General features: G+C 48.9%; 1 protein-coding gene across 1 annotated transcript in view; it reads left to right on the forward strand.

The window, feature by feature from the left end:
• Ptpa (protein phosphatase 2 phosphatase activator) overlaps positions 1 to 25,409 on the forward strand; it is a 31,861-nt gene that overhangs the window by 852 nt on the left and 5,600 nt on the right. The window contains exons 2-8 of the mRNA XM_070014816.1: positions 3,167 to 3,276; positions 6,150 to 6,236; positions 12,040 to 12,165; positions 14,793 to 14,910; positions 18,954 to 19,053; positions 19,726 to 19,850; positions 21,776 to 21,876. Of these exons, the coding sequence (XP_069870917.1) occupies positions 3,167 to 3,276; positions 6,150 to 6,236; positions 12,040 to 12,165; positions 14,793 to 14,910; positions 18,954 to 19,053; positions 19,726 to 19,850; positions 21,776 to 21,876 (767 nt within the window). The remainder of the gene's footprint in view (positions 1 to 3,166; positions 3,277 to 6,149; positions 6,237 to 12,039; positions 12,166 to 14,792; positions 14,911 to 18,953; positions 19,054 to 19,725; positions 19,851 to 21,775; positions 21,877 to 25,409) is intronic.

A 25,409-nucleotide genomic window follows, 5' to 3' on the forward strand; every position in this document is an offset into this window, starting at 1 on the left:
TTGCTGACCCCCCTCCACCCCCGGAGCTGTGAAGGACTGGCTGTAGATACCTTTGAAAATTCAAGGGAGGGACAAATAAGTTGGTCAGATACCCACCCTGCCTCACATTTAGTGGGTCCCAAGAAAAGTCGAAGGAAAGAGAAACTTTTCATAGAAGATATATTCTTCAACGTATCCCAAAGTAGAGTAGCAAAGGGTTGGATTCGTTCTGTTAGGGAACTATAAAACCAGACATTTTGTCTTAATCTGTACAGAGCTCATGTACACATGCCCTTATAATTTCCGGTGGTAATATCAGAGAAACTAGATACAAGGCAGCCAGAATAACAGTGAGGTAGAGACTGATGAATTTGTCTCCACCAGTGGGAGGTAGGACCTGCACACTGAAGGCTTGTGGAGGTTAACCCTGGCTTCTGGAAAGATCTAAGAGACCCACGTTGTTTTGAAGCAGGCCTTTCTGGATCAAATAGAAAGTAGTTCTTTGGAATCTAGCCATTACATTTTTTAAAGTTGTTATTATAAAGGTGATGTACAGAAAAGTTACAGTTACATAAGTAAGAACACACTTCTCTTTGGACAATGTCATGCCTTGCCTTGCTCTCTCCCAGTTTTCCCCTCCCATTCCCACCTACAAATTTTATAGTTAACTTTCAACATAGTGTCCAGTGAGTGTCCCTCTGTGCCTCCCCTTAACCTCCCAAGACATATAAACCAACAAACAAGACAAAAGGAAAAGAAACAAAAACTACAAAAAAGAAAAAACATCCCAACAAAAACAAACCCTGGAGTTCACTTAGATAATTATTTCATGTGATCAGATGCACATAGGCATTATGCCTTTCTGTTCCTCTCCAACAGTATCCTCCTCTGGTCTCACCTTGTGAATACCTAGAGACCTGTATAATTTATTATGTCCCAGTGTATTTTAGATCTAGCTTCTACATATGAGAAAAGATGTACGTTTGTCTCTTTTACCTTGGCTTACTTCATTTAACATGATTTGTTCTAGGTCTATCCCCTTTCCCTGCAAATGACATAATATTCTTTTTTTTTGGTGGGTCATGGGGCCTGAACTCTGGGCTTGGGCGCTGTCCCTCAGCTCTTCAGCTCAAGGCTAGCGCTTTACAACTTGATCCACAGCACCCCCTTCTGGCTTTTTCTGTGTATGTGGTGCTGAGGAATTGAACCCAAGGCCTCATGCATGCGAGGCAAGCACTCTACCACTGAGCCACCTTCCTAGCCCCTTTTTTAAAAACATCTTTTTTTTTTTTTTTTTTTTGGTCGGTCTTGGAGCTTGAACTGTCTGGGCCTGGTTACTGTCCCTGCGCTCTTCAGCTCAAGGCGAGCGCTCTACCTCTTGAGCCACAGCACCACTTCCGACATAATATTCTTATGTTGTGTGAAATTCCATTGTGTGTGTGTACCACATTGTTTGGATCTGCTCATCTATTGTAGGACCTCTGGGCTGTTTCCACAACTTGGCTATTGTGAATAGTGCAGCAATGAACATGGATGTACAAGTGTCTTTATGGTATCCTGGCTTGTGGTATTCTAGGTAGATGGACAGGAATGTTATGGCTGGGTAGTAGGGAAGATGTATGTTTAGTTTTTTGAGGAACCTCCAGAGTGCTGTCCAGAGTGATTGTACTAGTTTAGATTCCTACCAACAGTACAGTAGGGGAACCCAACCATTTTAAAGTATCACAGAAAGTTCCTTTCAAGTGAACATACTTCCAGATTCCTTGCCAAGGAAAACACTTCTTGGTCTGTACCTGGCCTTGAGGGCAAAGGTTAGTTTTCTGAGAAGCACCTCAACAAGTCACTGAAGCAAACATCAGTCTGTCCACAGAATATACAATCCCAAGAGTGAGCCTTCAAAGACAGGACTCTACTATATGAGGTCACATCCAGTCTCCAGCCTCAGACTCTCAAAAAGAGCCCAGAGCATATTGAGTTCCTCTGGCCTCCCAATATAAGAAGGCAATATCCAGAATTTTAGAGCTGTGCCTTGAAAAGTCCAAGAGGGGGCTGGGAAGGTGGCTCAGTGGTAGAGCACTTGCCTTGCATGCCCGAGGCCCTGGGTTCGATTCCTCAGCACCACATAAGCAAAGAGAAAAAAACCCAGAAGTGGCGCTGTGGCTCAAGTAGTAGAGTGCTAGCCTTGAGCTGAAGAGCTGAGGGACAGCGCCCAGGCACAGAGTTCAGGCCCCACGACCAGACCCAAAAGAAAAAAAAGAAAAAGAAAAGCCCAAGAGGTGCTCCAGGCACACCTGTAATCCTAACTACCCAGGAGGCTGAGATCTGAAGGTTGCGGTTCAAAGCCAACCTGGGCAGGAATGTCCATGAGACTTATCTTCAGTTAACCACCAGGAAGCCAGAAGTGGTGCTGTGCCTCAAAGTGATAGAGCCCTAACCTTGAGCAAAAGAGCTCAGGAAAAGCACCCAAGCCCCATGATCAACACATACACACACACACAAAACAAGAGTGTGGCCAGATGTGGTGGTATATGCCTGTAATCCTAGCAAAGCTAAGATTAGCCTAGACTACATAATGCAATCCTATCTAAAATAGTACTGGGCTACATAGTGCCCCCATCTACAGATATCCCAAGAACGTGTTGTATTACCAAATAGATGGTAACATGTCTGGAAGCATTACAGCATGACCCGTGTTTCCTTACATCTGATGTAGCACACAGCTCCACAATAGGCTCATTTCAAGAGATGCCTGGAGTTTTCAGGACTGTGACTTGCCAATCCAAAATTGTCACCACTGCACTGAATGAAGCATAACTTATTTTTCTTTCTTTCTTTTTTGGCCAGTCCTGGGGCTTGGCTCAAGGCTAGCACTCTACCACTTGAGCCACAGCGCCACTTCTGGCTTTTTCTGTTTATGTGGTACGGAGGAATCAAACCCAGAACTTTGTGCATGCTAGGCAAACACTACCACTAAATTACATTCCCAGCTCAGGAGCATAACTTCTTTGCATTTGATCCAGAAAGGCCTGTTTCAAAAGGACCTGGATCTTTCCAGAAGCCATGCATTACCTTCTAAGCCTTCAGTGTACAGGTTCTCTTTCCCAGGACCTCTCCCCCTATTTATGGCGACACACTTTGTCTCTTACTGATAATTCTGGTTGCCTTATATCTTCTCTGTATTTACCAGATCATTGTCAAGATTCTTCAGAGGAGACTCCTCCAGCCACACAGAACTTTATCATTCCAAAAAAGGAGATCCACACAGTTCCTGACATGGGGAAATGGAAGCGTTCTCAGGTACAAGTGTTTGTACTTTGAGGTTGGAACTGGGGTGAGAACGTGTGCTTCCTTAGACAATGGTTTTGTAAGCATGATGGGCTGTGATTTCCTGGCCTTTCTTGCTCTTGGAACCAGAACTGTCAAGCTAGGGAGCTGATAGAGAGCTGATGTTTGTCCTCAGGAGCAGCTCACAGAGATGCTTAATCAGGAAGTTCCCAGTGTAGGAGCCCTGTTGCTTATAGACCATTGCCCCTTGAATCTTTATTTATTTTTTTGTCAGTCATGTGGCTTGAAATTGGTGCCTGGGCACTGTCCTTGTGCTCTTCTGCTCAAGGCTAGCACTCTACCACTTTGAGCCACAGCACTACTTCTGGTTTTGTGGTAGTTAATTGGCGATAAGAGTCTCAAGGCCTTTTCTGACTGGGCTGGCTTTGAGCCACAATCTTCAGATCTCCCTAGCAGCTAGGATTACAGGTGTGAGCCACCAGTGCCCGGCTGCCCCTTGAATATTGTTGGACTAATGAACGTGAGTCTCCTAAATGATGGTATTTACCAATTCTTGCTTGCACATAAGGGTAGATAGAAGACAAATGCTGAGAAGAGCAGAATCTATGTGTCTGAAGGACGCTTTGGCCAGGTACATTGCTGAGCCTAAAAACAGCTGACAGCTGAGACCTAGAATACTGGGTGGCAAGTTGGCTTTTTCTGCTGCTCAACCCCAATAGTGGGCAGAATGAAACAGCTTGGACCTTCCAGGTCTAGACTGAAAAGATGGAGACTGAGCCAGGCACCAATGGCTCACATTTGTAATCTTAGCTATTCAGGAGGATTGAGATTGAGGATCACATATCCAAACTAGCCTGGGCAGCATAGTCTGTAAGATTCTAATTTCCACTAAATTACCAAAAACCCAGAAGTGGAACTGTGGGTCAAGTGGTAGAATGCTACTCTTGAGCAAAAGAAGCTCAGGGTCAGTGCAGAGGCCCTGAGTTCAAACTCCAAGACACACACACACACATACACACACACACACACTCTTTCTCTTTCTCTTTCTCTTTCTCTTTCTCTCTCTCTCTCTCTCTCTCTCTCTCTCTCTCTCTCTCTCTCTGTGGGAAAAAGCACGTCCACAGTGCCAAGGCCCTGAGTTCAAACTCCAAGACACTCTCTCTCTCTCTCTCTCTCTCTCTCTCTGGGAAAAAGCACGTCCATTTTGAATTCCTAGGGAAAGTCAAGGACAGATGGTTCTTGTAGGGTTTGTCCTATGTGTTATAGTAGGATCTACCTACTTGCCATACTCCTTGCCTCAGTTGTCACAGCATACATGTCTGTCAATAGATGTCTTTTAGGAGTCAAACCCAGCTAGGAAGCACTCCTTACCCTGACCCACTGAATCCAGGAGTGACTGCTTCTTTTGTTGCTTTGAATGGCTGTGTACTGGCTGCAGTCAGGGCAAGGCTCACACTTGCACTGGGTACAGAGAGTTGTGATCATCACCTGCCTGCTGAGGGCTGTTCTGTGGACTGGCAGGAGGACTTGAGTGCTCCTTTCTAGTGCTGGTTTCTGTTGGTTCTTTCCGACATCAGTAGGCTTGGATCAAGAAAAGGGAAGAGGGGCTGGGAAGGTGGCTCAGTGGTAGAGTGCTTGCCTTGCATTCATGAGGCCCTGGGTTCGATTCCTCAGCACCACATAAGCAAAAAAAAAGCCAGAAGTGGTGCTGTGGCTCAAGTGGTAGAGCGCTAGCCTTGAGCTGAAGAGCTGAGGGACAGCGTCCAGGCCAAGAGTTCAGGCTCCATGACTGACAAAAAAAAAAAAAAAGAAGAGCTCAGTGCCAGTGGCTCACACTTCTAATCTTAGCTATTCAGGAGGCTGAAAACTGAGGATTTCGATTTGAAGACCATGAGACTCTTCAATTAAATAGTAAAAGAGTGGGGTGTGGAGCTATATCTCAAGTAGTAGGACACTGCTAGCTTTGAGCAAAAGAAAAGCTCAGGAACAGTGCCTAGGCACTGAGTTTAAGCCCCATGACTGGCACCAAAACAAGGGGAGACGGAGAAGAAAAGAGATGAAGAGGAAACAAAATAAGCAAGAGTCACTTGCTCCCAGTAGCTGCCTCACTCCATGCTTTTGTTTTTTTAATGTTCAAGAAGGCTAGTACTCTACCACTTGAGCCACACTTCCACTTCTGGCTTTTTGCTGGTTCCTTGGAGTCTCAAGGACTTTCCTGTCCAGGCAGGCTTTGAATCACAGTCCTTAACTCTCAGCCTTCTGAGTAGCTAGGATTACAAGTGTGAGCCACCAGTGCCTGGGTGCTTTCTCATCTCAGTGCTAGGCCATCTTGCAGCCCCACCCAGAAGAGAGGGTCCTGTTAGAAGCTAGATTTGCTGGGAGATGTGGCTATAAATGGAAAATGTCTCTACAGAGTAGAGCATATACACTTCCATCAAACAACCTACCTGACCTTCCTGGTGGGAAAGATAGCAGGGGTACCTCTTATGCTCTGGTGGTATAGCATGATGGTCACACAGCTGTCTGCTCAGCTTTGCAGTTAGGTTAACTGGATCCTAGCTTCTTGTCTGATGAGATCTGGGTCTTGGAAGACCTTAGGCAGATCCCTTATTACCTTGAAGCCTTGGTTTTCTCACCTGTAAAATGCAGAGAGTGGTAGTATTTAACTCATGGGAGTGTCATGGAAAGCAACTGCCAGTAGCCATTGTGAGCACTCTGTAAATGTCATTTTGATCACTGGATTGCCAGTTCTAGTGGCTGTATGTTTATTTGGCGTTATCTGTCTACTTGTCCTGCGACTGGGGTTGGGAGCCAGAGGAAGTTTGGGTGGAGCTGTGCTGGTGGACTCTGATACTCTCTTCACCCCTCTCTCCTCTGTTTGATAGGCATATGCTGACTACATTGGATTCATCCTTACCCTCAATGAAGGTGTGAAGGGGAAGAAGCTGACCTTTGAGTACAGAGTCTCTGAGGTAGGCTCAGCAGGGGCCTCTGTAGCAGGCCATGGTAGAAGACGGGGTCTACATATGCAGTTTACTTTTGTTGTCCATAGTTGCAGTTTTTGAAATCTATGAATGGATAAAATTTTTTATGTGGTTTATAGCATATGGTAAATATGCAGTAGCTGTTGTCTGCCAATTTTTGCTGTTTTAAAATATTTTTATTGGCCTATGCTAATTATACATAGGGGATTCACTGTGATGTTTCCATACATGTATGTATTTTACTTTGGTCAAGTTGATTACTTTTTTTTATGTAATTTGAAATTCAAAATGACAAAAGAAGCTGGGTACTGGTGGTTCATACCTGTAATCCTAGCTGCTCAGGAGGCTGAGATCTGAGGATCAAGGTCTCTCTCTCTCTCTGTCTCTCTTTCTCTCTGTCTCTCTTTCTCTCTCTCTCTCCCCCTCTCTGTCTCTCTCCTCCCTCCCCCCCTTTTTTTTTTTTTTGGCTGGTCATGGGGCTTGAACTCTGGGCCTGGGTGCTGTCCCTTAGCTTTTCAGCTCAAGGTTAACACTCTACCACTTAAGCCACAGTACCACTTCCAGCTTTTTCTGCTTATTTGGTGCTGAAGAATGGAACCCAGGGCCTCATGCATGCAAGGCAAGCACTCTACCACTGAGCCACCTTCCCAGCCCCTCTTTTTTTTTTTTTTTTTTGGCCAGTCCTGAGGCACAGTTCCACTTTTGGCTTTTTCTGTGATTTAATTGGAGATAAGAGTCTCATAGGCTTTCTTGCCCAGGCTGACTTCAAACCATGACCCATCTCAGCTAGGATGTGTAGCTAGGATTATAGGTGTGAGCCACCAGCACCCAGCTAAAGGTTTTGAAATCAACCTGGGCAGGAAAATCCTGGAGACTCTTACTTCCAATTAACCAGCAAAAAGCCAGAAGCAAAGCTGTGGCTCAAGTGGTAGGGCACTGGCCTTGAGCAAAAAAGATAGTTCCAGGCTGTGAGACACCCTCCACCCCTCCCCACCCCCCAGTAAATAAAGAGACAAAAGGTAGACTGAGGGTGTGTACAATTCAGTGGTACAGCACTTGCCTAGTGTGGGAAAGGCCCTGGGTTCAGTCCCTTACACAACAAAAAATTAAGGAAAGATGACAAAAGGTTTCCTGGTGAGAAGCATGTATAGCACTAATAAGGAAGTGGGCATCACCCTATGTCTCCCTTCATACTCAACACTTCTTTCTGGGGCTGGAAGTGGTTGCTATACTGAGTTTGGCCCTCATCGTCTACATTGCCCTAGCTTTAGACTTTCTGGCTGTACCTGTGCGTTGGGGCTCTGACATGCTTAACCATACATCTGTGGGCCTTATTTCCTGAAGATGCATTCCCAGAAGTACAAAACATGGGCCAAAGGGCATAGGTTTTGGTTTTCTTGTTTTTGTTTGTTTTTTTTTTTTGGCCAGGGGCAGGGGGGATGTGTGGGTTACCTTTGGATTTACCCTACTCAGTGAGTAGAAAATCTTTGGTTGTTTCAGAGAGAGGCTGTTGGCAGGTGGAGGACCTACTGGAGAGTATCTGTTTGCTGTGGCAATGCCTTCTCCTAGGACAAAATTTCAGGTCCCCAGTGGCCTCTTGGGTTCATGTCCCAGTTGGCCCAGAACCACCTTGAGCCTCCTATCTCAGACAACTGGGCATAAACAGCCAGTTTCAGTACTTTGGTTCACTTAGCCCTCTAGCCACAGGCTCAGGCCTATTAGGTAAGGTCTGGCCTTGCCCTGGCCCAATTTCTTCATCTGTCCCAGTCAAACATTGCTTATCATCTTGCCCCTTGGAACTGGCTCTTGCTGGCCCTCTGTGGGTGCTGGCCACAGACCCACATCCTGTTCTGCCCACTGAGGGGAGCTGGGCCTGTTCTGGTGTGGCTAGCCTTCCCTTAGGACCACGCCCAGCAGTGGTTCCTTGGGTTGGTTCTTCTGTAACAGTGGCTTTGCACAGGGTGGTTGGGAGAGGGTGGTGCTCAACTGCTCAGTGGGCCAGAAGTATTGAGAAGAGTCATTAAGGGGGGATGTTGTAATTGCCCCAGTGAAGGCTAGTGCCAAATCCCCGTTGGGTCCTCAGTTGCCTCTGAGGTCTTGTGGGAGTTAGCCACAATGAGCAAGTGTTACCTTGGCTTTAAAGCTGTTCTTTTAGCAGGATTGTGGTATATTTATGAGCTAAGATTCTGGCAGGGTTTGCTAACGCGCCACTTCTCAGCTGAGTGACCTCAGAGTGGGAAGAGTCAAGCACTCATGGTGACACCGGGAGGAGCCGCCGGGTCCTGCTGGTCTCTACTAAATGCTTTTCCTCTTCTTCCCCTCTGTCACTAGGTGTTGCCCAGCTTGATGTTCAGCAGTGCGCTGTTGGTTTAGCTGAGGTTCAGGGCTCTTCCTGAGCCAGGCTTCTCAGCGCCCATGGGTGGTCAGCTCCTCATTGTGTGTTGAGGGGGTGACTGGCCTTGTCTCCAGAGCTCCTGTGTCTGCCTGTTGCTATAGGGGCAGCAGCAGACACTGCTCATGGCGACTCCACACAGGGTTCCCCCATTGGGGAAAAATTTGGGTCTCTGTATCCTCTTGCTGCCTTCTGCTGCATATTGGGCTTGAGAGAGTGTGGGGTAACTGTGGGGGCTCCTGGCTTCTACCCGAGGTGAACTAGAGAACTCGAAGGCAGGGAGTTTGTCTAGACTTGTGGTTGGAAGCTGTCATTTATTTATTATTTATTTACTTAATGTGCTATTACTGGGGCTTGAACTCAGGGCCTTGTTGCCCTCTTGCTTGGCTTTTCCATCCAAGGCTGGCCCTCTGCCACTTCAACCACACCACACTTCTGACTTTTTTGCTGATAAATTGGAGTAAGAGTCTCATGGATTTGTCTGCCTAGGCTGACTTTGAACTGTGATCCTTAGATCTCAGCTTCCTGAGTAGGATTACAGGTGTGAGTCACCAGTGCCCGCCCAGCTGTTTTTTGAGGCAAACTCAGCCTGGGTACATCCCTGAGCTTTTTCTTAGCTCAAGGCTAGTCCTCTACTACTTGAGCTATAGCTCTGCTTTCAGCTTTTTTGGTGGTTAATTGGAGGTAAGAGTCTCACAGATTTGCTGCCCAGGCTGGCTTCAAACCATGATCCTCAGATCTCAGCCTAGGATTACAGGCATGAGACACTGGTACCCAGCTGTTTTGATTTTTTTAAAAACATACCAAAGGGCATAGAAAAATGGCCAGTAAAACTTTAGGGAAGATTTCACTGGTCTATGAAATGTGTAAAGGAAGTAGCTGGGGAGAACAGCTCAGGTTATTCTTTGTACTTCAGTGGAGTTCCAGCCCTTATCCCCCCCCCCCCCCCCCCCCCCCGCCTTGCTCTCCCTGCCTGCCCAACAATGGAGGCAGTCCTGGGTCAAAAAGTCCAGCCAGAAGGAGGAGGTGGCAGTCTTAATTATTCATTGATTCAGCTGAGCTAGCAGCTGAGCCTTTGCTCCTGCTGGCCTCCAAGCCACCGTCTTTGTCCCTTTCAGAGTCACACCACAGCCACAGACTGAAATCTCCAGGGGACCTGGAACTTCCTGGGGCCAAGACTATGGCTCATCTCTCAGAAGCCACAGCAGTGTGTGATGTCAGCTTTGGTCTGTGCTGGCAGCATTTCCTGATGACCTGGTTCTGAAAGCCAGGCTCTGACAGCACTTACTGTCACATTTCAGCATGGCACTTTGTGCCATCACAGCCCTTTACCTCAACCGGTGGGAAACTGACTTCCTCCTACTCTCCAAGCCAAGCAGTGGGTGAAGAACAGCAATCAGGGAATGGAGCCAGTGTATACTGCCACCTGCACCCCTGGAGCTCTGTACCGCTGCCCAGGAAGTGTCCTGGTTCTCTGGGCAGTCTGCACATGGTGCCCACCCTGACTTCTGCCCTGTCCTCTCAGGCCTAGCTTCCTGTCAGCCTCCTGTTAGTTCTTACCCAGTGCCAGGTATTCTGGAAGTTTGTCCAACCATTTATTCTTATGGACATCAGTAGGATCTACTACCCAGCAGGGACCTTCATCCTAGGGTAGCTGACTGCTGCTGTGGGGTCATTGCCCTCCACTCCTGTTTCTGGCTTGTTTCTCCTGGGAAGGAGCAGCTGCCCTTCCCTCATAGGCCTTTGCCCAGCCTGATTTTCTGTTTGGTACCGAATAGTGTGTTAATGTTTCACACACGACAGGGTCACCTCCTAGTCTGGTCTTCCCTAAGGAAGCGTTGTACACCATCCAGGGCTTCCATGAAGAGTCAGCTGCAACATTGTTTGACCACAGATTGTCTGTGCAGTAACCTAGATATTTAACAATGAAGAATTTTCTGGACAAATCATTCTATATTGATTCAATGAAACATTATTGTGCTTGTGCTTGTTAAGCACTTGAACCATAGGCCAGCCTTTTTTTTTTTTTTGCCATTAGTATTTTTGGATAGAGTTTCAGATGGGCACTGGTGCTCCTACTGGTACCTCCCTCATAGCTGGGATAACAAGTGCGTACCACTAGGCTCAGATTATTGGTTGAAGTGGGATTTTAATAACTTTTTCCCTGGCTAAGCTGGAACTATGACCCCCTTGATTTCTGCCTCCTGAGTAGATAGTATTATAGAAATGAGCCACTGTGCTAAGACCAATATGCAGCTCTTAAAGGCTGTCATAAAGTTCTGTTTACATGTTGTCATGGAATGTGGCTTTGGAGGAAAATGAGCAGGCTGCAGAGGGGTGTGTGTCCCATGATCCTCCTCTCAGCGTCTGTATATGAGTGTATCTCATCATTATGCCAGGCACGCTGTGCCTTTGGAGGCCTAAGTCATCCTGCTGTTTGACATGAGTACAAGAGGCTCAAGATATTAAAGGAGCCCAATGGTATTTAGCTGAGATTTGAATACAGGTGCATCTGCCTTCAAATCTTTGTTGTTGTTGGTCCTGGGGCTTGAACTAGGGGCCTGGACACGTCCCTGAGCTCTTTCATTCAAGGCTAATGTGCTCTACCACCTTGAGCCACACTACCACTTCCAGTTTTTTGGTGGTTAGTTGGACATAAGAGTCTCACAGGGGCTGGGAAGGTGGCTCAGTGGTAGAGCGCTTGCCTTGCATGCATGAGGCCCTGGGTTTGATTCCTCAGCACCACATAAGCAAAAAAGAAAAAAGCTAGAAATGGCGCTGTGGCTCAAGTGGTAGAGTGCTAGCCTTGAGCTGAAGAGCTGAGGGACAGTGCCCAGGCCCAGAGTTCAGGCCCCATGACTGGACCCCCCCCCCAAAAAAAAAAAAAAAAGTATCTCACAGACTTTCCTGCTTAGGCTGGCTTTGAACTGCAATCCTCAAATCTCAGCCTCCTGAATAGCTAGGATTACAGGTGTGAGCCACTGGCGCCCAGCCTGCCTTCAAATCTTTACCATGCTGAACAGTAAAACATACTAGAAAAAATGAACAGAGGGTATGTTTACATGTGAGGCAAGCATCCCAGTTATCTGTCTGTGCCTTCCACATTTCTGTGCTGTGTGGAGAGATGTATTGTGCCTTCAGGGGGGAACCCTCAGGGAAATCACACTTAGCAGAGATCAGGGCTGGAGTTCATACTTGTCCAGCAGCACCTACCACCTCTCAGCCTAGTGCTCTTTCCTCTCTTGAACCATCTTTCTGGATGTCTGGGAAGAAAAGGGACTGCCAGGAGAATGGACAGTAGGCACCATTCCCTAGGGTCACCACTCATCAGCAGGTGGCACTTCCTTGGTGGCTCTGCCACTCTAGTCTCTGGCTTGGCCCCTCTGTTTCACCTCACAGGCCATTGAGAAGCTGGTGGCTCTTCTCAACACGCTGGACAGGTGGATTGACGAGACGCCGCCAGTGGACCAGCCTTCCCGATTTGGGAACAAGGCCTACAGGACCTGGTATGCCAAACTGGACCAGGTAAGGCTGCTACAGCATATCCGTGGCTGGGCTGGTGGGAGGGCAGGTGCTCCATGGATGGAGAAAGGCCTGTGTCCATCTGAGCAGGCATTTCAAGCTGTCAGGCCTATAAAACTCTTAGGGGGGTTATTAAATGGTAGTTCCACTTACCTAAACCTAAGAGCATTTATTTTCTATCCCAACCATCTTCTGGGAACTGCTGCTGTGGTTACGCTGTGCCCTGTAGGAGGCTGCTTATTAAATCGCAGTATTAGCAGCAATGTCCCAGATACCCATCTGGAGGGGGTCAATTAATATACTATGATGCCTGCTTCATGGAGTCTGTGTAGCTGTAAACAAGAAAAAGGAAGCAACAGGCATCCATGACTCATGCCTGTAATCCTAGCTGCACAAGAGGCTGAGATCTGAGGATCCCAGATCAAAGCCAACCTGTTCTATCTAGTCTGTAAGACTCATCTCCAATTCACTACCTAAAAGCTGGACTTGAAGCTTTCGCTCAGGTGGTACAGGCATGAGTGAAAACACTGAGTTTGAATGTTAGCCCCTGAGTTCAAGCCCCACTTCTGGCCCAAAATAAAAGGCTTGAGATGTGGCTCACTGGAAAAATGCTTGGCTGGCAAGCAAACAGTCAACAAGCCCAATATAACAGTGTGCCTGGTAAGCTGCCTTTAGATGTGAGATGAAGAGGGGACATAGAAATACATATCGTCCTGCCCACATTTGACGTGGAGGTACCCTGCAAGGAAGGCACACTGAGAGAAGGGAAGAGGGTGCTGAGGCTTCTCTGCATCATTCTCCAATACTTGCATTTTTGAATCCTATGAAGGTGTTACTTCCTGTCTGGCACAGCGGTACATACCTGTAATCCAGCACAAGGAAGGCAGAGACAGAAGGATCACCTACTAAAGGCCAGCCTAGACTATATACCAAGACCTTGTCTCAAAAATAGGTTTAAGGACTGGGAATGTGGCTTAGTGGTAGAATGCCTAACAAGCATGAAGCCCTGGATTCGGTTCCTCAGTGCCACAGAAACAAAAAAGCTAGAGGTGGTGCTGTGGCTCAAGTGGTAGAGTGCTAGACTTAAGTGAACTGGGCACTGGTGGCTCACCCCTATAATCCTAGCTACTCAGGAGACTGACTGAGATCTGAGGATCATGGTTCAAAGCCAGCCCAGGTAGGAAAGGCTGTGAGACTCTTATCTTCAATACACCACCAGAAAACTCGGAAGTGGCTCTGTGGCTCAAGTGGTAAGAGCACTAGCCTTGAGCTCAAGAGCTCAGGGACAGGGCCAGGCCCAGAATTCAAGCCCTATAACCGACAATAACAACAACAATAATAATAATGATGTGACCTCTCAGCAAATGAAGAATAAGAAGAAAGATTTCAGGCCTGTGCTCAGCACAGACTCACACAATGCACAGGTCTGGATAGGGCCTGAGGATGCCTGCGTGGTCTGGAGATTCTCACTGGTCCGTACCTGGACATGGAGCCAGTTTCCCACAGAGCAGAGGACCTTCGTGAGGACTGCCTGGCTGCCTCTGGTCTCCAAGGTGGCACATGGTCACTTAGAAAAATGCTGACAAGTCAGCTGTACAGCTTCATGGCTGTTCCATGTTTTTACCATACACCTATTTACTGCCGTCAAGGTATTCTAGTTCTCCAGCAGGCTTTAATGCTCCTCTTATTTGTCATCCTCATTCTCCTGGTTTCTTTTTTTCTCTTTTTTTTTTTTTTTTTTTTGGTATAGGTTGTGGGGCTTGAACTCTGAGCCTGGGCACTGCCTTTCAGCTCTTCAGCTCAAGGTGAGGACACTACCACTTGAGCCACAACACCACTTCTAGTTTTCTGGTGGTGTATTGGAGATAAGAGTCTCACAGACTTTCCTGCCTGGGCTGGCTTTGAACCATGATCCTCAGATCTTAGCTTCCTGAGTAGCTAGGATTACAGGCATGATCCACCAGTGCCTGACTTTCTTCATTTTTTGTTGTTGTTGTTTGTTTGTTTTTTGTGCTGGGGCTTGAACTCAGAGTCAGGACACTGTCCCTTAGCTTTTTTGTTCAAAGCTAGTGCTCTACTACTTGACCATCTACTCCACTTCTTGCTTTATTTAGTGGTTAACCTGGAGATTAGAGTCTCACAGACTTTCCTGCCTAGGCTGGCTTTGAACCTCAACGCTTAGACATCAGTCTCCTGGGTAACTGGGATTACAGGTGTAAGCTACCAGCATCCAGCTCATCTTACCATCAATGGACATTTAGTTGTATTTTTACATTGGCTGCTATAAACAATGATGCTTGGAACATTTTCATATATGTCTTTTGAAAAACTTATAGCGCAAACTTACTGCTCCCCTTTTGTGGGAGTGTGAAGGGAGCTGGTGATCATAGTTGTGATTTCCCAGTCTCTGGGAGCCTCCAATGCATAATCACATGGGAGACCTGATCCCCTGCTGTGGCCCTGGCTGCTGTGCGGGGCAGATGATAAGCCCCTCAGGCGCTTTGTGTCTCCTGTGGCTAGTCAGAATGGGAGCCAAGTTCTCTGGCAGTCTGGACTGATGTGCTTCTGGGCCCTGCCCCTCCAGATGCTGCCTAATCAACTGCCACACTTTATGTCTCTTGTGTTATCAGGAAGCTGAAAACCTGGTGGCCACAGTGGTCCCCACCCACCTGGCAGCTGCTGTGCCCGAGGTGGCCGTTTACCTGAAGGAGGCGGTGGGCAACTCCACACGCATTGACTATGGCACAGGTACCGGATGCTTGCAGGTTCTGCCCTCTGCGGCCTTACCGCTTCTTTTCTTGGCCTATTTTCTTACTCCTCTGAGCAAGCAGGGGTTGGTCAAGACCCAGGGATCCAGGGCGGGTGGCCTGATGATGTGGCTTTAGCTTGGTCCACCAGGGGGAGCTGGTGCCATGTGCACAGAGCTGATCTTCAACGTTGAAAAGATGGTCCCTCTGCAAGCTCCTTGTTAGCACTCAAAACAATTTATTGAGCACTGTATGTAGCTCAAGGAAACCATTTATAGAAGTTTTTTTTTTTTTGGGGGGGGGTCTGGTTGTGGGACCTGAACTCTGGGTCTGGGCGCTGTCCCTCAGTTCTTCAGCTCAAGGCTAGCACTCTACCACTTGAGCCACAGTGCCACTTCTGGCTTTTTTTTCCTTTTTGCTTATGTGGTGCTGAGGAATCGAACCCAGGGCCTCATGCATGCAAGGCAAGCGCTCTACCACTGAGCCACCTTCCCAGCCCCCATTTATAGAAGTTTTGAGAAACAAGAGAGGTGGTTTTTTTTTTTTTTTTTTTTTTTGGTTGGTGTTTTTTGTTTTTTTGGTTTTTGTTTTTGTTTTTGTGTTTTTTTGGTTGGTCGTGGGGCTTGAACTCTGGGCCTGGGCAGTGTCCCTCAGTTCTTCAGCTCAAGGCAAGTGCTCTACCACTTGAGTTACAGTATCACTTCTGGCTTTCTGGTGGTTCATTGGAGATAAGAGTTCCACAGACTTTCTTGCCTGGGCTGGCTTTGAACTGCGATCCTCAGTTCTCAGTCTCCTGAGTAGCTAGGATTACAGGTGTGAGCCACTGCTACCCGGCTCAAGAGAGGTTTTTTGGGTAGCCCCTGCACTGTTGTGGCCCGCCCTCACACCCTTTGTCCCATAGCCATACTCACTGCTATTAAGCTCTTTCAATCTATCATCTGTTTTGGCCAAGCTCTCTTGGACTTGGAGGAGAGGGCTGTCTGCATAGGGGTGGCCTCTGGAGTGGGAAATCTCTGCCTTGGTAAGGGCCTCTCCTTTCCTGCAGCAGGTGACAGGAAAGCTGCTGAGAGCCAGGCCTCAGGGTGGCCCCAGGCAGCCTCTGGATGGTCCTTGCTCCACTGCAGCCAGTATTCTGAGACTTTTAGGGTGGTGCTTTGGCTACAGTCAACAAAGAAAAGAGCCAAGCAACTGGGGCTCATGCCCGCAATCCTAGCTACTCAGGAGGCTGAGATCTAAGGAACGTCTGTGAGACTTATTTCCAATTAACCAGCCACCAGAAAACTGGAAGTGGAGCTGTGCCTTGAAGTGGTAGACCTCTAGCCTTGAGCAAAAAGAGCTCAAAGGGCTGGGAATGTGGCTTAGTGGTAGAGTGCTTGCCTAGCATGCATGAAGCCTTGGGTTCGATTCCTCAGTACCACATAAACAGTAAAAGCCAGTGGTACTGTTGCGACTCAGGTGGTAGAGTTGCTAGCCTTAAGCAAAAGAAGCTCAGGGACAGCACCCAGGCCCTGAGTTCAAGCCCCACAACCAAAACCAAAACCAAAAAAGAGAGGAGCCCAAGGCAGACTGGCAAGGCTATAGGGGCTCCTGGATGCAGGCCCCTAAGTCAGAGCTTGTTCCTGGCCACACTGGAAACTGTTCCAGGTGGAAGTGTGTGAGGTCTTGGAGTTTCAAGGCCCTGAAGGGACCTTTTTTTCTTTTTTGGTGCTAGTACTGCATCTTGAACTCAGGAACTCAGGGCCCAGGCACTGCCCTTTAGCTTTTCACTTAAGGCTGGTGCTCTACCACTTGGCTTTTTGGTGATTAATTGGAAATAAGTGTCTCATGGACTTTTTCTTGCTATCTTTGAACTGTTATCTCAGCCTCCTAAGTAGCTGGAATTACAGGAAGGAGCTCTGGAGGGATCTTTATTCTGCAGAAGCATTACCTTGCTTGCCTGCTTGTCTGCCTGCCTGCCTGTTTCCTTCCTTCCTTCCTTCCTTCCTACCTTCCTTCCTTGCTTCCTTGTTTCCTTGCTTCTCTCCCTACTTTACTCTTTTTTTCTTTCTTTGTTAGTTGTGGGGCTTGCTATTTAGCTTTCCTAGCATATATTACTGTTTGACTGAACTTGTCCAAAACTTGTCCACATTAGAGACCATCTTCAACTTCAGTATCTTGTTTATTGAAATAAACAAAATATTTGCCTTTAAGTCATATTTGCTTTATAGGAAAAGTAATAAATGCCATTGTTCTCTATAAATGTTCTAGCACCTGAACTACAAATGCAGTGCCGCAAAAGGGAAGATTATTTAGGGTTTTCTTCCTTTTTTTTTTTTTTGGTCAATCATGGGGCTGCCTGGGTCTTGTCTCTGAGCTTTTTTGCTCAAGGCTAGCACTTTGAGCCACAGGGCCATTTCTGGTTTCTGATGGTTAATTTGAGATAAGCACAGACTTTTCTGCCCAGCATGGCTTTGAACCGTAATTCTTAGATTTTAACCTCCTGAGTAGCTAGGATTACAGGTATGAGCCACTGGTACCCAGCTAGTTTCTCTCTCTCTCCCTCTCTCTCTCTCTCTCTTCCTCCCCTCCCCTCCATTTTCCTTCTATCCTTCCCTTCCCGTCTTTCTCCTCCCCTCCCCTTCCCTTTTCTTTCTTTCCTGGGGCTTGAACTCAAGGTCTGGGCATAGTGCAGTCCTTGAGCTTTTGTGCTCTACTGCTAGAGCTATAGCTCCACTTCCATCTTCATTTAGTAGCTTTTGGAGCTAAAGAGTCTCATGTACTTTCTGCTAAGTCTGGCTTCAGACCATGATCTCAGATCTCAGCCTCCTGAGTAGGATTACAGGTGTGAGCCATCAGTGCCTGGCAGTTTTTTTGTTTGTTTGTTTGTTTGGGGTTTTTTTGGGTCCATTCGTGGGGCCTGAACTCTGGGCTTGGGTGCTGTCCCTCAGCTCTTCAGCTCAAGGCTAGCGCTCTACTACTTGAGCCACAACGCCACTTCCGGCTTTTTTCTTTTTGCTTATGTGGTGCTGAGGAATCGAACCCAGGGCCTCAGGCATGCAAGGCAAGCGCTCTATCACTGAGCCACCTTCCCAGCCCTTCCTGGCATTTTTCATAGTTACTATTGTGCTGATCATTACTACAGACCTTGTAGTCTGTTCGTGTGTCCTCTGCTTAGAAGCCTACCGTAGCCAGCATCCAATGGCTCATCCCTGTAATCCTTGCTACTCAGAAGGCTAAGATCTGACGATTGCAATTTGAAGCCAGTTGAGGCAGGAATATCCATAAGACGCTTCAGTATAAATGTTGGAAATAGAGTTGTGGCCTTGAGTTAAGTAGTAGAGCACCAGCCTTGAGCAAAAAGCTAAGGGACTGCACCCTGGCTTGGAGCTCAAACTCCAGTACTGACACCAAAGCCTGCTGTGGCTCCCAGGGCTCTCATGGTAAAGCATAATTTGAAGCCCGTCTGATAGATTGCTTTCTCCCTTGGCCTCGGTGCTTTAAACATATAGTGGCTTTCTTAGGGATCTTCAAACAGGAGCTTTCTCCTGCCCTAGTCCTTTTGCACAGGCGGTTTCTTCTGGCTGGAATGCATTTTCTGTTTCTTTCCTTTTGTATCTCTGAATCCCATTGGTCTTTCACAGTAACTGTTATTTCCTTTAAAACCATGAGTCCTTACGTCATAGCCCCAGTTATCACCTTGTTTTTTTCCTTCAGAGCTAGAGCCGTACTAGTGACTATATATTTTATTCTTGTTTTCTCTGATAGATCATAAGCTCCCTGAGGGCAGAGACTTGCCTCTCTACCCAACATGGATGGTGACGGCCTACATAGAAGGTGCTCAATAAATTGGATCTGATTATGGAGAGAGTTAATCTCATAAAGTGTAAATGACTGTTTAAGAAGTGAACAGTCTGGGCCTCTTAGGAGCAGAATTATAGTATTGGTGGTTCTTGAAGAGATGAGGTCTTTCTGGGTTATCTCCATGTTGGTCTTTCTTAGAGGATCAAGAACATCACTAGTTCTCTTTCTGGAAGCATGTAAGCTTTGGCTGTTTTTCTCTCCTAGGGCACGAGGCGGCCTTTGCTGCTTTCCTCTGCTGTCTCTGCAAGATCGGGGTGCTCCGAGTAGATGACCAAGTGGCTATTGTCTTCAAGGTGTTCAATCGGTGAGGGCGAAGAGGGGTGTGCTGTGTGGGAGGGAGGCGGTCCTGTCGCAGGCATGCTCTGGCACTGGTCTGCCGTCCAAGATGGCTTCTAGCACACTCACTCACCTCCATGGAAGACCAGGGAGTGCAGGGAATGAGTTCTGTGGAGCTTCCCCTCCCCTGGTGACCATATCCCTATGACTCATTTATTCTTTCAACACCCTATGAAGTAGATTCTGTTTTAGAGATGAAACTGAGGCATTTAAAAAGTCAGATCTCTCCACCGAGGTCACACAGCCTTCTGAAGCCTGGCCATCGGGCTCTGCTCTGCTGCTCTACCCGGTGCTGCTCAGCACAGGTGTACGCAGTTAGCCCCTCAGGCAGCTCCCCTTTTTGCACATTTTGGGGGGCAGGTCTCCTGGATGGAGGCTAGATAAGCGGAGCTTCCTGCCTGAGCTTGTGCAGCTTGTCAGGAGTTGGTGTGCTCCACTCAGCTTTTTATTCTTCTCCCTGGGGAGGTGAGCTTGAGTGTGGGGACGTGAGGGGACAGGCCACTTGCGTACTTCCTTGAGTGCATTCTGGTTGAGGCGCCAGGCACTCTGCCACTCTCTGGCCTGTGCTCCCAGTGGTGGTAAGTGGAAACAGTGTTCTTACCTTCGGCCCCTTCCCTTTCCTCTCCCTCCCTCCCTGCAGGTACCTGGAGGTTATGCGGAAACTCCAGAAAACATACCGGATGGAGCCTGCCGGCAGCCAGGGGGTGTGGGGCCTGGATGACTTCCAGTTTCTGCCCTTTATCTGGGGCAGTTCGCAGCTGATAGGTACAAAAGGGGGTACCCCATCCCCCTCCTTTCTCCTGCCCAGGCTCACAATGATAGCGTTTAGTGCAGGCTATTGGCTGGGCTGTAGCTGGAGGTTGGCCACCTTTTGCTTTGAGCCAGTAGGGAGCGCCAGGAAAAAATAGGTGACATAGGCCAGTACAAAGGTGCACACCAGTGCATAGTGGACTGGGTGAATGAATGCTCCCTGCTCCTTTTGAAAACAAGGCGCTCTTCAGATTCAGTGATCAACATCTTCACCACTGGAGCTGTGTACAAGGGCTCATTGGGAACCACAGCCCGGTGCTGGGAGGCACGCAGGCCTGCTCTATCATCGCACCTGGAAACCGTGTTCAGGCATGTCCTGCAGCTGAGGGCGCCTGTGCTCCGGTCTGGTTAGGTGTAGAGTAAACTACCTCTAAAACACTCCTAACCGTCTGCTCAGTGGCCCTGTGAAGGGGCTTTGCCAGATTAAGACCTAGCTCTGGTGGTCATTTTTGCCATGTGGTGCTCAGTGATGTTTAGAGCCCTGCTGCGCAGGTGAGGACGCAGAGCCTTGGAGTGCTGATGGCATCCATCTGAAGTCCTCCACTAGAGAGTTGGAGCCAAGTGTGCTAGAGCAGTCCCACATCACTGGCAGGATGTGTATCCGCACCCCTGGTGGCACAGACCAGTCACTCCATGTGGCTTCCTGGTGAGTCCCAGACTGGAAACAAACATGAGGCAGAGGCAACTGCTGTGTGTATAACAAAACATGGCTTCATGCCTGCCACTTGTGGCTTGTGCCTGTGATCCTAGCCACTCAGGAGGCTGAGATCTGGGATCTTGGTTTGAAGCCAACCCAGATAGATAGATCCTTGAAACTTACCTCCAGTTAACCAGTAACAAGCTGGAAATGGTGGTATTGCTCATCTAGAGCACCAGTCTTGAGCAAAAGGCCAAGGGAGAGTATGAGGCCCTGAATTCAAGCCTCAGTATTAACATAGAAGCAACAAAAACCAGTATAATGACAGTATTATTTGTTATCATTAGTGTTATACATAACATATAGTTGTATGTATTCTGTGATTGCACTAAAATCAGATGTGTACTTTGATATTATGATGGCACTTCACTATGTGATAGGGATTTTTCAGCTCCATTATCTTTGTGTGCGTGCGTGCGTGCGCCTGTGCGCCCGTGCGCCCGCGCATGTATGTATCTGCAAGTGCTAGTACCAGAGGCTTTAACTCAGGGCCTTGTACTCAGGTTTTTTGCTCATGGCTGGTGCTGTAGTACTTGAGTCACACCTCTAGTTCATACTATTTTGGCTGGTTAGTTGAAGGTAAGAATCTCCTGGGTTTGTCTGCCTAGGCTAGCCTTGACCTCAAGTCTCATATTTTAGCCTCCTAAGTAGCCAAGATTATGAATGTTGAGCCACTGGTGCCAGGCTCCATTACAGTCTTTTTTTTTTTTTTTTAATGTATGTGGGGAATACACCTAGGACCTCATATGTTCTTAGTTAGCAAACACTTCCCAGCAAATCATGCCCAACCCCTCCATTATCTTTTTTTTGTTTGTTTGTTATTGGTTGTGGGGCTTGAACTCATGGCGTGGGCACTATCCCTTAGCCTCTTTATACTCAAGGCTAGAGCTTTACCACTTGAGTCACAGTGCCACTTCCCATTTTCAGATGGTTAATTGGAGATAAGAGTCTCGCAGGAACTTTTCTGCTCAGGCTGGCTTCAACCCACAATCCTCAGGTCTCAGCCTCCTGAGAAACAAGGATTACAGGTGTGAACCCAGCCAGCGTTATCATATAACCAGTGCCCGGCCCGTTATCCTATTTTAATAGCGTCATTGTCATGTATGCAGTTGGGATGGCTGGACACAGACAAGAGAGGCATGCAGGCCTTGTGCCGAACCCCAGAGCTCTTTGCTTTTCCCAGACCATCCACACCTGGAGCCCCGGCACTTTGTGGATGAGAAGGCCGTGACTGAGAACCACAAGGACTACATGTTTCTGGAATGCATCCTGTTTATCACTGAGGTGAGGGGCCCCTGTGTGCTTACACGGACTGAGCAGCCAAAAGTGCTGCACAACAGTGGCAGGGCTGCCACCAGAGGTGGTGATGACAAAGCTGCTCTCATCCCCACCAAAGGAGAAAGGAAGTCTCACTAGTAAGCCAGGCCTCCTTGCCCAAACTCGGGGTCCCTGTGGACCCCACAGAGCTGTTGGGCTGGGAGGCAGCAGGTGTGGAAAGGCCTGCTGCGGGGGAGGCGGCCTGCCAGGCCCAGCAGCTGCACTCTACTAGGAGGGTTGGCTGCATCCCGGGGGCTTGGAATGACTTCTGCACCCTTCCTCTCTGTCAGCACCTGAGGACCAGGGCCTCAGCAAAGTGCTAGGGGTGACAGCTGCTGTGCCCCAGCCCACATGGCGGAGGCTCTTGCCTTACTAAGGCAGGATTCCCCACAAAGAATGAAGTTTTTTTGTTTTGGTCAGTTGTGGGACTTGAACTGCGGGACTGGGCGCTGATCCTGAGCTCTTCAGCTCAAGGCTAGCAGCACTCTACCACTTGAGCCATAGTACCACTTCTGGTTTTCTGGTGGTTAATTGGAGTTGAGAGTCTCATAGATTTTCCTGTCTGGGCTGACTTTGAACCACGATCCTCCAATCTCAGCCTCCTGAGTAGCTAGGATTACATGTGTGAGCCACTGGCGCCCAGCAAGGATGAGTTTTTGAAATGCATATTCCTGGTCTTCACCCTGGCATTCTGAATCAGAATCTTAGGGTGAAGGGACAGATAGCCTAAGCAGGCCTGCCAGGTGATGGCACAGAAAGCCTGGGAGCCATGTTGAATCGGCCTTGCTTCTGGGAGGTGCCCGCTCTCCCTGTCCTCTACCTTCAGCCCTCTGTCCCCTAGCTCTGCTGTCCGGAGATGGTCCTTGTCTTCTTTCTCCTTCCTGAGGCCCACTTGCATATCTGCCCTCTGGCACACTGTGGACCTACCCTCTCTCAGCTGCCTGTTCTGAGCCCAGAAGAGGGAGAAGCCCGGTTAGCAGCCTTGGCGCCAAGCCCCTCCTGGTCAGCATTCTACTCAGGCTTCTGCCAAACTCCAGGGGCCAGAGGGGAATGACACATTTTTTTCCAAGTCAGCAAATGGAGCCTGGACTGACGGCTGGGCGGCCACTGCTTCATTCTCCCAGATCTGCTGCCTTCAGCAGTGCAGCCGGCCCAAGGTCAGAAGGACTCAGGGGCGGCCTGGCTCCTTGCCCTGAAAGCTAGTCACGCGCTCCTTTCAGCATTGCGTGCGAGGGTCCGTGGCGCCCTGGGAGAGCCTAGGAGAGAGGGAGGAGTGGAGACAGGAGGCAGGGTACAGACCTGCCCCCCACCCCCCGCTGAGCAGGGGCTGTGCCTGCTCCCTCTGGTGGCAGGCCAGGCTTTAGGGATTGAGGAACTCTGTACCATGCATGCGAAGACTTGGTGTTGTTTGTTTATACTGCTATAAAACCCCAAAACTTGGGCTGGGAAGGTGGCTCAGTGGTAGAGCGCTTGCCTTGCATGCATGAGGCCCTGGGTTCGATTCCTCAGCACCACATAAGCAAAAAGAAAAAAGCCGGAAGTGGCACTGTGGCTCAAATGGTAGAATGCTAGCCTTGAGCTGAAGAGCTGAGGGACAGCGCCCAGGCCCAGAGTTCAGGCCCACGACTGGACCCAAAAAACAAAACAAAACAAAACAAAAACCCAAAACTTTCCCAAACTTTTGGACTCAGGTCCACTGTCAGAACATCAGAGATGCCACAAGGTGGCGCTAAAGGCATTTGACGGGAGAGTTTCAGTAATAATTTAGGGAGAGGTAGGAACTTGGAGGGCAAAGGAAGCTGCGGGGTATAGTTGGGGCTGTGCTGCACCCTTTCTGCAAGGCTGTTTTTCACTTGGAGCCCAGGCTCTTGGATGGTATTGAGCAGTTTCTGTGGCCCGGCCACTTTGGGTTGCCTGGCTGGCCCCCGACTGCCACACACTGCCTCCCTCCCACTGAGCCTTTCCCCTTCAGAGCAGTAGGCAGCATTTTGTAACCCTTGCTTCGTGAGTGCGCTCACCCAGACCCCTGGGCTCAGAAGCCTGGATGCCTGCCCTGAGTTCTGTGCTCTGGTTAGGAAGGGGGCAGTGTTGCCTTTGGAGACCTGGAACTCCTTTAGGACTGGTGCAACAAGGGGACTCCACCAGATCTGAAGAAGTGGGAACTGCCTTCCCAGGTTCCCTGCTAGCACGGGCCCTCGAGCCCCTGGTAGCCAGGCTGCTGGTGAGGGAGCTGCTTGGCAGGTTTCTGCTTCGGGAAATACAGCCCTGGCGCCTTTAAGAGCTCAGGGCAGGCAGGAAAAGAATTTCAGTTTCAATCTGGCTTCTAAATTTGGAGTTTTGGGAAGGGAGGGATCAGATTTCAGCTGGAAGGGAAGGAGCTGACAGGAAGGGCTGCGCAGCCTCCCCACCCGCCCATCCCCCTCGCTTACTGACAGAGGAACCATTTACAAAAGGCCGATTCTCTGGGGAGCGCAGAGCAGGAACGCAGCGTCTGTGAGTAATTTCCTGCTCAATATGGCTGCTCTGACTCACGATTCCCCCGGGGTCACTGCGGGACTGCAGCTTGCCTGCTCATTCTGCTCGTTCTGCTCCTTCTCTTCCCCTTTGTGGCTAGAATGAGCTTTTTTTTTTTTTTTTTTTCTCTTCTCGCCCCCGATTCCATTTTTTCCTCTCGCCTGTTTTTCTTTCCCAGCATTGCAGAGTCTCCTTCTGAAGGACTTAAGGAGAGTGGTGCTGGGCACAGCCCCTGCAGAGATAAAGCACCTCTGCCTCCATGCTGGGCCAGGCCACTGGCCACTGCAGGGGCAGCACATCCCTCCTGCACACAGGCCCAGAGGCCTCTGGGGAAGGCACCAGTCCCCTGGTAGGCCAGGGTGGTCCTTCGACCTGCCTTGGCCTCCAAGCCCTTGCAGAGCTGTCCCTGGAGCTCCTGGTGTGAATGGTGCCAGCAGGGGCCTCCTGGGTGATTTGCTTACAGCAGAGATGCAGTCACCCCAGAGTGGCTCAAGGGTGCCCCTAGGGCCAGAGCCTTGAGGGGGGAGGGCTTGGGGGTGGAGTCTGAGTGAGTGGGACAGTGGGCCCTGTTAGGCTGAGGTACCGCCCATAATTCCAGATCAAGGGAAGAGACCTGGGTGGGCTTCGAATCTGCTCTTTGCGTTGCTGTAAGCCTGACCTTGCTACCAAAGGGGCAAGTTGAGTCTGACTCTCACTGGGGACTTGGACAAGGGGAAGCAGGCAGTGGGGATAAAATGGCAGCTTTTTTTCTTTTAAAGCTGAGCAGTTTTGTCCCAGCTGCCCTTAGCTGAGGCCTGCAGTTGGGCCACCAGGGGCAGCACACCTCCACACCAGGGCCTGTGATCCCACAGGGCCTTTATGGTCACCATACCCCACTGCGGAGAGAGCTTTGGGTTTATCCTTTCTTCCTGGAACAACCTCCATCCCAAGCCTCCATGCACAGCTGCTTCTGGAACCTTCCACCATTTCAAGGTCCAAGTTTCTGC

The sequence above is a fragment of the Dipodomys merriami genome, unplaced genomic scaffold (assembly GCF_024711535.1).
Source record: "Dipodomys merriami isolate MVZ:Mamm:240054 unplaced genomic scaffold, mDipMer1.0.p SCAF_11, whole genome shotgun sequence".
NCBI lineage: Eukaryota > Metazoa > Chordata > Mammalia > Rodentia > Heteromyidae > Dipodomys > Dipodomys merriami.